Source organism: Chlorocebus sabaeus, chromosome 10, assembly GCF_047675955.1.
Source record: "Chlorocebus sabaeus isolate Y175 chromosome 10, mChlSab1.0.hap1, whole genome shotgun sequence".
In the NCBI taxonomy this organism is placed as follows: domain Eukaryota; kingdom Metazoa; phylum Chordata; class Mammalia; order Primates; family Cercopithecidae; genus Chlorocebus; species Chlorocebus sabaeus.
The window spans coordinates 127,964,869-127,980,193 of record NC_132913.1 but is presented as its reverse complement, the minus strand read 5'-3'; the positions used below and the strand labels follow the sequence as shown (position 1 = coordinate 127,980,193).

At 50.3% G+C, this 15,325-nt stretch overlaps 2 protein-coding genes across 4 annotated transcripts in view; one reads left to right on the top strand and one right to left on the bottom strand.

Annotated features, from left to right (window-relative positions):
* ANKMY1 (ankyrin repeat and MYND domain containing 1) overlaps positions 1 to 12,002 on the top strand; it is a 93,951-nt gene extending 81,949 nt beyond the window's left edge. For all 3 annotated transcript variants that reach the window (XM_038001286.2, XM_007966890.3, XM_007966888.3), the window contains one exon: positions 11,894 to 12,002. In XM_038001286.2, the coding sequence (XP_037857214.2) occupies positions 11,894 to 11,973 (80 nt within the window). In that variant the 3' untranslated portion in view covers positions 11,974 to 12,002. The remainder of the gene's footprint in view (positions 1 to 11,893) is intronic.
* A 1,007-nt stretch (positions 12,003 to 13,009) lies between these two features.
* Positions 13,010 to 15,325, bottom strand: part of GPC1 (glypican 1) — a 31,793-nt gene continuing 29,477 nt past the window's right edge. Inside the window, exon 9 of the mRNA XM_007966904.3 lies at positions 13,010 to 15,022. Coding sequence (XP_007965095.2) covers positions 14,790 to 15,022 — 233 coding nt within the window. The 3' untranslated portion in view covers positions 13,010 to 14,789. The remainder of the gene's footprint in view (positions 15,023 to 15,325) is intronic.

Genomic DNA, 15,325 nt, shown 5'->3' with positions numbered 1-15,325 from the left:
CACAGTCGCCCTGGGCACTGGATGGCGAGTGGGGATCCTGGGCAGAGGGTCTGGGAGGAGCAGCTCACGGTCCATCTGGAAGGTGGATGCACACTCACCTGTCCCCTCGAAGGCTGAGGACCAGGCACCGTGGCTGGGTGGCATGGTGTACCTGCTGGGCGCAAGATGACTGGGCCAAGCCACAGCCACGGCGTCTTTAAGAAGCCTGAGGCCTGGAGCTCATCTCAGGTGCTCCACAAGTCGCCGTTTCTGAGAACTTCCTTCCAGCCAACTGCCTTGGAAGCAGGGAGAGGGGAGGGACGTGGGAGCGTCCCGTGGTTCTCCAGGGTGTCCAGGGCATCACCTGCTCTGCCTCGGCCTAGACCATTCCCCTTGCTGACGTGCACGCCGCTGCTGCCTCCTGAGCCGGTGACAGTGAGCCGGGGCAGGCCGGCACCGTGGAACCCTGGCAGCTATGAAGGAGCCTCAGCAGCGGGGAAGTCGGGTGGTCTGGAGTGGGAGGAGGGGGTCACCCATGGGACGGAGATGAGGAGCAGGGGTATCTGGGGAGGGAAGGCAGGGAGACACAGAGGCTGGGACATCTGGCGAGTCTGAAGCCCCCGGGACCCTCTACAGTGGGACTGGGAGCAAAGGAGAGGGCTCCTACCCTGGGGCTCACCCCCAGCTCTCTGGGGCAGCGGGGAACACGGCTTCAGGTGCATCGGCCCAAAGGCCCAGGAAGGGTGTCCCTGAGTCTGCTGTCGTCTGCTGAGCACCAGCCCCCAGCCCAACTGTGCTGCTATTGAAGGCGCTACAGAAGGGGGTCCCAGCAGGTCCAGGGGTGCTCGTGCCCCAGCCCCACAGTCCTCCCTCTCCTGCTTCCCCTGTGTCCCCCCACTGGCCTGAACCCTGGGCAGCCTCCAGGCCCTGCGGCCTCATTGCAGAGCGGAGGGTTGGGTTTGCCCAGGTGGCTGTTGAAGGGTCGGTGTGCTGAGGGTGGGCCTGGGGCCAGCCCCTCCCCTGGGTCAGCCTATACCACCCACTGCCCCCAGACCCCACTATACCTTACCTCTCGGGAGAGTGGGTAGCCACCTAGGGGATGCCAGGTGGTGGCCAGAGGAGCCTTGGGCGGAGAGGGCAAGAAAACTAGGAACGGAAAGCGGTGCTGGGGTCTGAGAGGGACACAAACGGCAGGGAGGAGAGCGCAGGAGGCAGAGGGGGCGGCTCTGGTTCTGACCTGGAAGCCTGTGCTGGAGATAAAGGGCCTGGAGTTTTCGGGTGTCAGGGTTCTGCCCAGAAGCCAGGGAGCTCCTGTGTTCTCTGGAAAGTTGGGGCAGCGGGCAGGAGTGAGTAGCCAAGGTATGTCCTGTGGTCCCAGGAAGGAGGCAGACAACATAGCTGTTGGCCAGGGTTTTCTTCCTTGGACATCACAGGGACAGGGCCTGGCCTCACCTGTTTTTCTTGGAGCCTAGAGTGCTGGCACCTGCCTCCCTCCCTCCTTCCTTCCCACCAGCCCCCATCTGCCTCAGCCCATGTCTTCCTTTGATTAACTGGAAAACAGAAACTTCCCGCACAGGCTGTGCCTCCATGCTGAATTGTTTGTGATTTTTCTTTAAGTAACTGCCTGCCACCTTGGAAGCTTCAAGGCCTTTCAAAACCTGGCTCTGACCTGATACACTATTTCAACTTAAAAACAAAAACAAAAAATGGTAGAATAATCGAAGGAGGCCCTGAGCCACCAGCATGCGGTGGGACATGTACGCACGTGTTGTCCTGCCCCAATGCCTGGATTTTACGGAAACAGAATGAGATGCAGCTAAACCTGCCACCTTTCTCCTGTTTTGTGATTCTGCTTTTCATTTGTACCTCCTTGCGTGGGATGTGGACTTGCTCTCTGCGTGAAGATTTTACACTGCACCATCTGTTGGAAAGCATCAGTTTGCATTTCCTTGATGATGGATGAAGTTCAGGGCTTTTTCATACATTAATTTATTGGCCACTTAGAGTTCCATGTCGGTGAATTACGTGTGAGCATGATCTTTGCCCCCTTTTCCTATTAAACTGTCTTTTTTTATTGCTTATGGGAGCATCTTGCATGCTCTATGGCCTCGTCTCACGGTGCGGTGCCTGTGCACGCAGTTTGGAGCACACATGCCTCGCCGTCGTCCCCTTTGCCTCTGCAGCGTAGGGTTTTGTCTCTGGGAAGGCTTGTTCCAGCCCGCGGCCATGCGTGTTCTCCTCTGCTGTCGCCTCCATGTAGTGAGGCATCGCTTTTCACATTTCGGTCTGTGTTCCATAAGAGAGTGATGAAGATATGTTTGTGTTGACACCATGACGTAGGGACCGTTTATCTTTCCCACGTGGACAGCCACAGCCCTGCACTGTATCGTTAAGGCTTCCTTGCCTACTCTTGTCTCTAGAGGTTCAATGTCATCCAGATGGAAGCAGACAGTGGGTGGTCTTTTGTTGCCTTGAGGCTGTGAACCTGTAGAGGAGGGGCCTGTGGGCTTATGTCATCTCCACGGGGAGGCCTTTGTTCCAACTCCCACCTCAGCGGGTCCAAGAGCTGAGCTCCCTCTTGGTCCTTACAGCCCAGCCCCTGCCTGCTGTAGCAGTCCCCACTGACCCTCCCCATGTCGGGGGTCTGGCCTTCCGATGGGGACTGTTACCACTTCAGCTCCACTTGGTGCTTTTTTTCCCTAACTTTATTGGGTATCATTGACAAATAAAAATTGTATATATTCACGGTGTACACATAATGATTTGATATCCATACACATCATGAAATGATGACCATGATCAAATTAATGAACACATCCATCACCTCTCATACTTCCCATTTGTGGGTATGTTCGCATGTGTGTGTGATGAGGTGGGTGTGTGCACATGTGTGTGACATGAGGTGGGTATGTGTGCATGTGTGTGTGACGGGTGTGTGCACATGTGTGACAGGTGGGTATATGCACGTGTGTGACAATAGGTGGGTATGTGTGCGTGTGTGTGAGATGAGGTGGGTGTGTGCGCATGTGTGAGATGAGGTGGGTGTATGTGCGTGTGTGACAGGTGGATGTGTGTGCGTGTGTGTGACAGGTGGATGTGTGCACGTGTGTGAGATGAGGTGGGTGTGGGTGTATGTGCATGTGACATGAGGTGGATGTGTGCGCATGTGTGTGTGAGATGAGGTGGGTGTGTGCATGTGTGTGTGACATGGGTGTGTGCACATGTGTGAGATGAGGTGTGTGCGTGTGTGACAGGTGGATGTGTGCACATGTGTGTGAGATGAGGTGGGTATGTGTGCATGTGTGTGAGATGAGGTGGGTGTGTGCGCATGTGTGAGATGAGGTGGGTGTATGTGTGTGTGTGACATGAGGTGGATGTGTGTGCGTGTGTGTGACAGGTGGATGTGTGCACGTGTGTGAGATGAGGTGGGTGTGGGTGTGTGTGCATGTGACATGAGGTGGATGTGTGCTCATGTGTGTGTGAGATGAGGTGTGTGCGTGTGTGTGACAGGTGGATGTGTGCACGTGTGTGAGATGAGGTGGGTATGGGTGTGTGTGCATGTGACAGGTGGATGTGTGCGCATGTGTGAGATGAGGTGGGTGTGTGTGCATGTGTGTGTGACGGGTGTGTGCGCGTGAAATGAGGGTGTGTGTGCGTGTGTGTGACATGAGGTGTGTGTGCATGTGTGTGTGAGATGAGGACACTTAGAATCTACTCTTAGCAAATTTCAAGTAAACAACACAGTACTGTTAACTACAGTCACCATGCTGTACACAAGACCCCAGAACTTACTCATCCTAACTGAAAGTTTGCGCCCTTTGACTAACTCCAAGCCCCACCCCACCCCCAGCTATTGACAACCACCCTTCTACTCTCTGCTTTTATGAATTTGAGTTTTCAAGATTCCACATACAAGTGAGATCATACAGTGTTTGTCCTTCTGTGTCTGTCTCATTTCACTGTGCATAATGTCCTCCAGGTTCATCCATGTTGTTGCAAAAGGCAGGGTTTCCTTCCTTTGTATAGCTGAATAGTATTACATTGCATATATGCATCAATTTTCTCCCATCCATCCATCCATCCATCCTTCCATCCACCGACACTTAAGTTGTTTCCATTTCTTGGCTATTAGGAATGATGCTGCAATGAAGATGGGAGTGCAGGTATCTCCTTGACATAGCGATTTCATTTCCTTTGGATATACGCCCACTAGTGGGATTGCTGGTTCATGTGGTAACTCTATTTTTAATTTTTGAGAAACCTCCATACTGTTTTCTATAATGGCTGTACCGATCATTCTCATCAATTGTGCACAAGGGTTTCCTTTTCTCCACATTCTTGTCAACACTTGTTATCTCTTGCCTTTTTGATAATGGCCATCCTAACAGGTGTGAGGCGATGTCTCATTGTGGTTTTGATTTTCATTTCCCTGATGATTAGATGAGCACCTTTTCATATACCTGTTGGCCATTTTCTTTGAAAAAATTTCTATTCAGATCTTTTACCCATTTAAAAAATCAGGCTATTTGTGGTTTTTTTTTTGCTGTTAAGTTGTATGAATTTCTTAAGTATTTTGGACATAAATCTAATTCAGATATATGGTTTACAAAGATTTTCACCAGTTCTGTAGATTGACTTTCATTTTATTGATTGTTTCCTTTGCTGTGCAGAGCTTTTTAGTTTGGTGTAGACCCACTTTTTATTTTTGCTTTCGTTGCCTGTGCTTTTGGTGTCACATCCAAAGAGTCATTGTCAAGACCAGTGTCAAGGGGGCATTTTCCTTATGTCTTCTTCTAGAAATTTTATGGTTTCAGGTCTTAAATTTACACTTTTAATCCATTTTTTTTTGTATATGGTGTAAGATAAGGGTCTGATTTCACTCTTCTGCATGTAAATATCCAACTTTCCAGGCGCCATTTGTCAAAGGGGCTCCTTTTGCTATTGTATATTCTTGGTCCCTTTGTCAAAGATTAGTTGGCTGCATATGTGTGAGTTTATTTCTGGACTCTTACCTGTTTTTATAACTGTATCATACTGTTTTGATTACTACAGCTTTGTAATATACTTGAAAACAGGATGTGTGATATATCCAGATTTGTTCTTCTTTTGCAAGTTTGCTTTAGCTGATGATTTTGCGATTCCATACAAATTTTAAGATTGTTTTTGCTATTTCTGTAAAAAAGATGCCATTGGAATTTTGATAGACATTGCATTGAGTTTGTAGACTGCTTTGGGTAGTATGGACATTTTAACAGTATTCTTCCAATCCATGAACATAACATATCTTCCATTTGTTTGTACCTTAATTTATCTCATCAGTATTTTATAGTTTGCAGTATACATTCTATATAGTATTTATAGTATTTATTTATAGTATTCAGTATATATTCTAAAAGTTCCACCAAAAAACCTGTTAGAAGTAATAATGAATTCATTAAAGTTGCAAGATACAATATCAGCATACAAAAATTAGTTGTGTTTTTATGTACTAACAATGAACTATCTGAAAAAGAAATTAAGAAAACAATGCCATTTACAATAGCATAAAAATAATAAAATACTTAGCAATAAATTTAAGCAAGGATCCTTTACCTCCCTTAAATTTATTGCTAAGTATTTTATTTAAGTATTTAAGCAAGGTTCTTTTACCTCACTTAAATTTATTGCTAAGTATTTTATTTAAGCATTTAAGCAAGGATCTTTTACCTCACTTAAATTTATTGCTAAGTATTTTGTTATATTTATGCTATTGTAAATGGGGTAATTTTCTTAATTTCCTTTTCAGATAGTTAATTGTTAGTGCATAAAAACACAACTAACTTTTGTGTGTTGATATTTTATCTTGCAACTTTAATGAATTCATTTATTACTTCTAACAGGTTTTTTGGTGGAACTTTTAGAATTTTGTATATGTAAGAGATCATGTCCGCTCTTCAAAAGAAGACATACGTATCCAGCCAACAAGCATACGAAAAAAGCTTAATATCACTGATCATTAGAGAAATGCAAATCAAAACCACAATATGATACCATCTCACACTAGTCAGAATGGCTATGATTAAAAGTAAAAAAACAATAGATGCAGGTGAGATTGCAGAGAAAAGGGAATGCATACGCACTGTTGGGTGAATGTAAATTAGTTTAACCTTGTGGAAAGCAGTGTGGTGATTCCTCAAAGAGCTAAAAACAGAGCTGCCACTTGACCTAGCAATCTCATCACTGTGTATGTACCCAAAGGAATATAAATCGTTCTACCATAAAGACATATATGCACACATATGTTCACTGTAGTTGTATTCACAATAGCAAGGACATGGAATCAACATAAATGCCCATCAGTGGTAGACTGGATCAAGAAAATATGGTACATATACACCATGAAGTACTAAGCAGCCATAAAAAAGAACTAGATCATGTCCTTTGCAGGAATGTGGATGGAGCTAGAGGCTATGATTCTTAGCAAACTAACACAGGAACAGAAAACTAAATACCACATGTTCTCACTTATATTAAGTGGGAGATAAATGATTAAAACATTTGGATACAAAAAAGAGGAAACAGCAGACACTGAGTCCTACTTGAGGGTGGAGGGTAAGAGGTTGGAGAGATTAGAAAAAATAACTATTAGGTACTAGGTTTAGTATTTGGGTGATGGAACAATCCATACAACAAACCCCTGTGACACGAGTTTACCTGTATAGGAAACCTGCACATGTAACCCTAAACCTAAAATAAAAGTTTTTTAAAAAAGAGATCATGTTGTCTGGGTGCGGTGGCTCATGCCTGTAACTCCAGCACTTTGGGAGGCCAAGGCAGGTGGATCACAAGGTCAGGAGATCTAGACCACCCTGGCTAACACAGTGAAACCCCGTCTCTACTGAAAAAAAAAAAATTAACTGGGCGTGGTGGCGGGTGCCTGTAGTCTCAGCCAGCTACTCGGGAGGCTGAGGCAGGAGAATGGTGTGAACCCGGGAAGCGGAGGTTACAGTGAGCCGAGATCGCGCCACTGCACTCCAGCCTGGGCAACATAGCGAGACTCTGTCTCAAAAAAGGAAAAAAAAATAAGTGGTGAGAGTGGGCACCTTTGTCTTGTTCTGATCTTAGAGGAAATGCTTTCAGCTTTTCACTATTGAGTATAATGTTAACTGTAGGCTTTTCACTATTGAGTATAATGTTAACTGTAGGCTTGTTATATATGTCCTGTATTACATTGAGGTATATTCCTTCTGTATCTAATTCGTTGAGAGTTTACCAAAGCAGGATGTTGAATTTTATCAAATACTTTTTCTGTATCTACTGAGATGACCATATGATTGTTATCCTTTATTCTGTTAATATGGTGTGTCACATTTATAGGTTTTCATATGTTGAACCTTGCATCAACATATATCCACATCCATATGGAATCTGTCCATGTCTACCCCAACTTTGAAACGTTTTCTGCCTTTGTTTCTTTAAATAAACTTTCTGCTCTTTGTTTCTGTCTTTTGAGACTTCTATAATTCACATATTTATTTTCTTGTTTGTCTCCATATGTTCCTTATGCTTTTTTCACTCTTTATTCTTTACTCCTTTTTTATTCTTTTTTTTTTTTTTTTTTTTGGTTAATTGGTGAGTTTTAAATAATTTGTCTTCAGGTTTACCAATTCTTTCTTCTGTATGATCGAGTCTGTTGAAGCTCTTTATTGAATTTTTCAATTTTGTCATTGTGTTTTTCAGCTCTAGGACTTTTATTTGGTTTTTTATGGTTTAAACTTTACATTTTATGCATTTGTTTTTCTTATTTTTTTAGTTGTCTGAGTTATCTCACATGTTATTGAGTTTATTTAAGATGATTGTTTTGAATTGTCAGGCAATTTATAGATCTTCATTTCTTTGGGATCACTTACTGGAGCTTTACTAGTTTCTTTTGATGGTATCTTTTTTTTTTGTTTTTTGTTTTTTTGGTGTTTTTTTTTTTTTTTTTTTTTTTTTTTTTTTTTTTTTTTTTTTTTTTTTTTTTTGAGACAGAGTTTTGCTCTTGTTGCCCAGGCTGGAGTACAGTGGCAGAATCTCAGCTCACTGCAACCTCCATCTCCCGGGTTCAAGCGATTCTCCCACCTCAGTCTCCCGAGTAGCTGGGATTACAAGCATGCACCACCATGCTCGGTTAATTTTTGTATTTTTAGTAGAGACGAGGTTTCACCATGTTGGCCAGGCTGGTCTCGAACTCCTGACCTCAAGTAACCTACCTGCCTCAGCCTCACAAAGTGCTGGGATGACAGGCCACCATGCCCAGCTGTGGCATCATGTTGGCCTGATTATTATTCATAGAGCCTTGCATTGGTGTCTCAGTTTGAGGGAGCAAACACCTCTTTCAGCCTTTACAGACTGATTTTGGCAGATAAAGATCTGTTGGGTCTCTGAAGGGATTGCCTCCAGGATTAGTCACATGGCTACTGCTGCTGCGTATACAGTGGGGTTTGTGGTTGGTGGGCCTATTCAGGATTGGAGCAGGCATTGATCATGTCCGGTCCCTGGGCAGACTGGACTGCCTCCGAGACCTTGAGGAATAGGGCTAGCTCTGGGACAAGGGTGCACTCAGTCACTGGGTGAGTTCCTGACAGACAGGACTGACCCCAGACTGTGGTTAAAAGGGGATGAAACCAAGTCACAAGGCTGCTTTAAGGTTCACAGCTGAGACTGAGGTCTGTAGGCCTGCCTCTGGGGCCACAGATGGGCATGCCTCCTGTCGGGTTCTTGGGATGGGCAGGGCTGCCTTCAGACCATGGCTGAGTGGGGCTGGAGCTGGGTCACAGGGCTCCTTCAACCTGTGTAGTTGTAGGTTGGTGGGCCTGCCTCGCGGCGTGCGGTTACAGGTTGGTAGGCCTGCCTCGCGGCGTGCGGTTACAGGTTGGTAGGCCTGCCTCGCGGCGTGCGGTTACAGGTTGGTAGGCCTGCCTCGCGGCGTGCGGTTGTAGGTTGGTGGGCCTGCCTCGCGGCGTGCGGTTGTAGGTTGGTGGGCCTGCCTCCCTGGGTGCAGATGGGCTTGTCTCTCAGTGGTCCTTGGGTGGGCAGGACTCCTCCAGGATTGTGACTGGGGAAGGATGGAGTAAACTCAGAACCATTTCAACAACTTTTGTGGGATTTTGTGGCCTAACTCAGACAAGTGTCTCCCAGCAAGTCCTTGGGAAGGCAGGACTGCTTTCAGACTCCGCTAAGGGGTTGGAGCTGACTTACAGGGCTATTTCAGAATCTGCGGTGGGACCAAGGTTGGTGGGCCTGCCTTCAGGGGGATGGACTAGTGTATCTTCCAGGAGGTCCCTGGGCAGATGGTTCCTGTGTCAGGAGAGCCAAACAAGGCTGTTGTTAAGTCCATAGGGGGATGTGGCCATTTCTGGATATGCAAAGGACCCCATTTGGTGAGGCTGCCGCCTGGGTGCAAACCTGCGCTCTTAAAACAGCCCTTCTCAGTTGGGCTCCATCAGGGTTTCACAGCCTCCTACCAGAGTCCTGAGGTTCCCACAAAGGCACTTTTGTGTGTGGGTGGCTGCCAAATTCTTGTTGCAATGGGTGGTTAAAAGCAGGGGTCCCCTATGCTGCCGGCTTGCTGACGTTACTTCCACTTGGTACTTTTTCCAATCTCCTTATTTTTTCTTTTTAAAAATGGAATTGTTCTATCCTTATGGTTTCTATTTCTCCCCCTTTTCTCTTTGGTAACACAAAACACTTTATAGACCATTTCAGTCTTCTCTATATAAAGTTCGCAGGGTGCTGGCTCTGGTGCCGGTTTTTTTTTTGTTTTTTGTTCTTTTTGCATTTTGAAATTTTAAAGAATCTGGTAATCCCAGCTGCACTCGGGAGGCTGAGGCAGGAGAATGGCTTGAACCCGGGAGGCGGAACTTGCAGTGAGCCGAGATCACGCCACTGCACTCCAGCCCGGGCGACAGAGTGAGACTCCGTCTCAAAGAAAAAAAAAAGAAGAAAAGAATTTGAGCTCATGTCACTGAGGCCTTGTGATTTCTCTGAGGGAATCTCACTTCCTCACTGTGGACAAACACTCCAGGTACTTTTGTATTTACTCATTATCTTTTGTCACCAGCCACTGGTTCTTCAAGAAGGAGGATTTTTTTTTTTTTTTCTTTTTTTTCTGCCCAGATCCCTAGGTGGCAAAAGCTTTCCTGGCCCATCTCTGGCAATAGGGAGAACTCTGTCATTTCTTTGAGGTTTGCAGGTCACCTGGGGTTCCGGTTCCAGCTCCCAGCCCTCATCCAGGTCTCTGGACACCCATCACTCCCAAGCGTCGATTCTGAGAGGGTATTTCTGTGCCTGATACACCACTCTCCCCGCTTCCCATTCATTGAAGCCTCTCACTTTCTTTTTCTTTTCAGCACATGAGGTTTTTAGCTCTTCTGTGACCTCAGATAGGTATTAACTTTGCGAAACTGACTTTTTTCCAGAATTTCGACGTGTCTCTGAGGAAAGAGGGTTATTTTAGCTGAGTCTACTATGTTGCTGTCATCTTTTCAAAGTCAACATTTCCCAGTGTTTGCTCCTGTTTCTTGTAATTCCCACATCAGGACAGTTGGTCTGATTTCCCAGGCCGATGCTGCATATTTTGACGTTTCGTATAAGTTTTTTACTGGCTCTTTTTTTGTGCTTTCTCAGATTGAGTATAAACATGGATTTGTGCTAGAAACCATGAAGGTTCCTGTTCATATTTCCAGGCCATATGAGAGGAGGAGGGAAATGTTTAGACTCACTGGTTTCGCTTTATGGGGTGGCCTCATCAGGGAGGGGCTCCTGTGCACACGAGGACAGCTTGCTGGGCAGTGACGGCCTCCAGCTCATCCTCAGCCGTGGCATCTGTGAAGCCTGTAAGGTTTACTGCCCCTCACCCACTCTCAGGAAAGCTGTGGTGGCCTTATTGTTGGGGTCTCTCAGCCCCACCTTCCCCAGACTCTACCCCCCTCTTTGGTGGCTGTGACACATGCTGTGCCACCAGCCTTCAGTGTCCATTGGAGAGACGGACGCCCAGTGATGGTCCTTCAGTGACTTCAGTAGTGCGTAGGGCAGGAGGAAGGTGGACTGAGACGTGGGAGTTAGTTTTCTGTCCCAAACTCAAGGGAGCACTGCGATTATAAATGGTGTTTCTCGATGGAGGGCCTTGTCCCCAGATAAAGAATACTTAGGGTCACCTGGACAGCAGTGTGTGCACCCACGGGTGTGTCTGAGTGTGTCTGTGTGAGTGCATGTGTGTGTACTGTGGATGTATGTAATGTGTGCACGTGTGTATGGACACGTGTGCATCTGTCTACAAGTGTGCATATGTGCATGTGTGTGTATGGGCATGTGTGCGTGAGTGCAGGTGTGTGTGCATGTGTATGGATGTGTGCTTGTGTGTGCATGCACAGGGCATTGTATGTGTCCATACCTATGTATGTGTGCGTGTGTGTGTACATGTGTAAGAGTGCACATGTGCATTTGTGTACACACGTGTAAGAGTGTGCACATGTGCATGTGTGTGTGCACGTGTGATGGGTGTATGTGTAGAGCAGACACCCGTGCTGGCCTGCTGGGGTGCCTGCAGATGGTGTGGGATGCTGAGGCCACCCACCGCGGCTGGGCTGGGCTGCTCAAGGGAGGCTGCCTGAGGGGCTGCTCTCTGCTCATCAGTGTGGGTGGGTCCGCTTCTGGAATTTCTGTGAGGAACGGAGAGGGACTGAAAGCCAGTCCTGGCTGGAAGGGGTCTCTCCCTGAGCAACCTCTTGGGGTAGCACTGGGGTGGGCAGAACTTGGGAGCTCCCTGGTGGTCCGAGGTGTGCCTGGGCAGGCAGGGCTGAGACCGGCCGGGTGCCCCTTCCCACCCACTCCTGGCCTGGTGTCAGTTCTGCATAGAGTGCACATCGCACCTGTGTCCTCCTTTCCCTGACAGGAAAGATGTATTTGCCTCGGTTCAAAAAGGGCTTGTGGAAGTTTAGAAGCAGCTGGGCAAAGTGGTGCCCGGAAGCCTGAGATCCTACCGGCCGGACCAAACACGTCATCACAACTACAGCCACTGATGAGCGTCTGGCTGCTCACCTGTCCCCTAGGGGTCCCACTGAGCCCCTAGGCTGCATCCCCTGGCCCACCAGGGAGAGGACTCCACCCCACACTGATTTTCTGGAGGAGGAACTGGGCCTCTGGGCTTTGTGAAGGGGCAAGTGAGGATCGTGGCTACCAGGGACCTGGCGGCTGCAGATGCTTTGGGGGAAGTGCGTGTGCAGCCCTTGGTCCTGCCCGGAGCTGTGACCTACTGAGCAATGGACTTCAGCAGGGCTGGGTGAAGCTGTGTCTCCCTCCTGGGGTGCCCACCCACCCCTCTGTGCTCTCCCGCTCACAAGGGGCCTGGAGGTCCCAGTTGCCAGGGGGCCTGCAGTATTCCTGGGTCCCAGATGATGGAAGCGCAATGTTAAAAATGTTCACCAGACCAACCTGTGCTGGCTGCAATTCTCAATAAAGCAGCTGAGGGACATACCTAGGAGTGGACGCTTCTGCCAGTGCCGCCGTGCCACTTCCCAGCCTCTGGCCATGACCCCACAGGAACAGGAGCGGGGCTACAGGGAGCCCCTAGGGTTACACAGGACCCTCCACCTTGGGAGAAAGGTGGCTGGGGACAAACTGGACCACAAGGGCATCCTTGGTTCCTTCTCTCTGGCGCCTTGGGCATCTCTGAGGCCACCTGGCAGGAACCAGAACCTTCCAGGGGTAGAGGATCTCTGTGCTGTGTGTGCCCAGAGCGGGGCCAAGAGGCAGGAAGAGGTAGATGGGAGGTGGGGTCTGCTGGAGGCCATCTGGGTCTCCATGCCCTGGCCTCTTCCTTCTCCCCTGCACCAAGGAGAGGGGCAGACAGACCTGTCTGCCCGGGGTGAGGTGGAGGCAGCTGGCAGGGGCTGCACGCTCACCCTGAACATGGAAGTGTGGTCCATGCCCAAGCCCCAGACGGACACACGTACACACACACACACTCTCTCTCTCTTCCCCCACCCCGCCATGAGGCCTCACCCTGCTGTAGGTCTCCAGCCTTTTATTCATACAAGGACTCAAAAGAACACGTCACCCGCTGACACTGAGTGGTGGGGGGACGTTGTGGAGGAAGGACACAGCAGGCTTGGCCACTGCCCTGACCAGTGACCACTCAGGGCTGCCCCTTCCAGAGATGAGCATAGGGTGGGGTCTGAGCGCCACCCCCGGGCCATCCGTGTGCAGCAGGAGTGCTGCTGTCCTGGCACCTCGCATCACTGTGCCAGAGTCCCCAGCCCACCCTGGTAATGGCAGGGTTATTATGGGGTGGACATGCCTGTGTTGGGGTGCTCCTGAACCCAAAACGTCTAAAGTCAGGTTCCAGAGAACAGAAGCCATGGGGACCTGACCAACAACCAGGGCGCTCTGTCCACTGTGCGGAACGGCGATGAAAAGCAAAGCAGCACTAAGCGGCCTCCTCAGGGTCAGTTGGTTCAGGACAGCTGCCCCCGACCCTCCGAGTCCTCCTCCCCTTGCAGGACCCCTTCCCAACATGACACCACCCCTCCCCAGGGCCGCCTGGCAGCTGGGGTACAGGAGGAAAGGAGGGCCCGTCCAGGCCTGGGGCAGGGTCCTGATGGCCTCAGTGAGTGACAGGAGGTCTCCAGGGTCCAAGGTGGGCCCTGTGTCTCTCCAAAGCTATCTGGAAGGAGCAAACAGCTCTCTGTGAACAAGGACAGTAAGTGTCAGTAAATGGATGCATGTTTGGAAAAGCCCTTAACTATCCAGGTCCCCGTCCCCTGCAGCCGGATGGGTCGGGAAGGGACCTAGGCGTTCCCGTCTGCAGTGCTGGGTCTCACCAGCCACCAGCATCCCTGTGTGACAGCCGAGGGTCACTCTGAGCCCTGGCCTGTGTCACCCTGAACAGGGAAGCCCTGGTTCCTGATCTGGGTGAGGATGGGAGCAAGCAGGTCCCGGCTGCTCCTCAGCCCTCGAGGTCTTCACGTAGCCCTGGACCCCAGCAAGGCCTGCCCTGTGAGCCCTGTGTGCAAGGGGGCAGCCCATATCAGCAGAGCCCACGCTGCCTCCCTGGGCCTTGGGCCCAGCTCCACCTCCTCCAGCAGAAGCGCAGGTGAGTCAGCGGCCCGTCATCCGCGCATGGAGGCTCCTCACCGCAGGTCTGTGGGAGGACAGAGTCCTCAGACTCCTCAGCACTGGTGCTTTCTCAGGCCCCACCCTGCAGACGCTGGGGCCCCTCAACGGCGCAGGGAGGTGGGGCCAGGCTCTGCAGCCTGCGCTGAGGGGAGGGTATCATGCATCATCTCAGAGGCTCCGCTAGACCCTGGAGGGTGGACACCCAGAAAGCCCTTGTGGGGCTTCTCTGGGGGCTGAGGAGTGGGCCAGGGCTGGCTGGTGGGCTCTGCTGGGAGTCCCAGCGGGAGGAGGCAGGGAGGAAGGCACAGGCTCGCTGCGGGCTCCAGCGGGTTGCTTTGAGGCCTCCTCTGCAGGCCTCAAGGGGCTGCTTCTGCAGCGGTGCAGGGAGCTGGGGGAGGGCTGGGCAGCCGGAGGTGCCCCTGAGGTCCCTGAAATACATGGCTTGTGGGGACACTGGCTCCCAGCTGACCTGAGGACCTCATACAAAATTAAAAGGCAGAGAGGCAGGCCAGGCCAAGCCTGGGGCCAGGGCCTCTGCACCTGCCCCTGCTCAGAGCCGCTGGCCCTCCCTGTCCCACCCCAGGCCTCTCCAGGCTGAGGTGAATTAAATATCGTCTGTTTTGTATTTTTGGCAAAGTCAGTCCTTGGCCTCTGTCCCTGGGGCCTTGGGGCAGTTACCGCCACCGGGGCCCGGCTACTGTAAGGGCCAGGGAGAGGAGGAGGGGCAGGAGGAAGGTGGGGGGCTGGGGGCAGCTGGCAGCCGAGGTCTTCTGCCCTTCCTGCTCTGACAGGCCTGGGAGGGCATGGGTCAAGGGCGTCCGGGAGCTGGAGCTCTTCCTGCTGGCCCCCCGGCCACAGCGATCATCCGGACAGCCATCACCACTGCCCGAGCCGCTGCCATCATCACCTGGGAAGGAGAGAAGGCTCCTGCAGGCTGGTCCCCACAGGAGACCCCAGGGCAGCATCACCCTGTGAGGACCCCACATGCCAGGTGACCCCGATATCCTTTCGGTGTGGAATCCCAGGACCAGCAGCACCCGATCCCCACTGACCCTGAGGCTGGGACACTCTCACTCCCTGGGGCTGCCTCCCTTGGTCCCTGGAGCCAAAGCTGATAGACATCCTGGCCAGGCCTCCAGGGGCCGCAGAGGTGAAGGGCTCGGTGACCGTGCCTGGGCAGCACAGCGTCCTGAGTCACTGTGGTGATGCT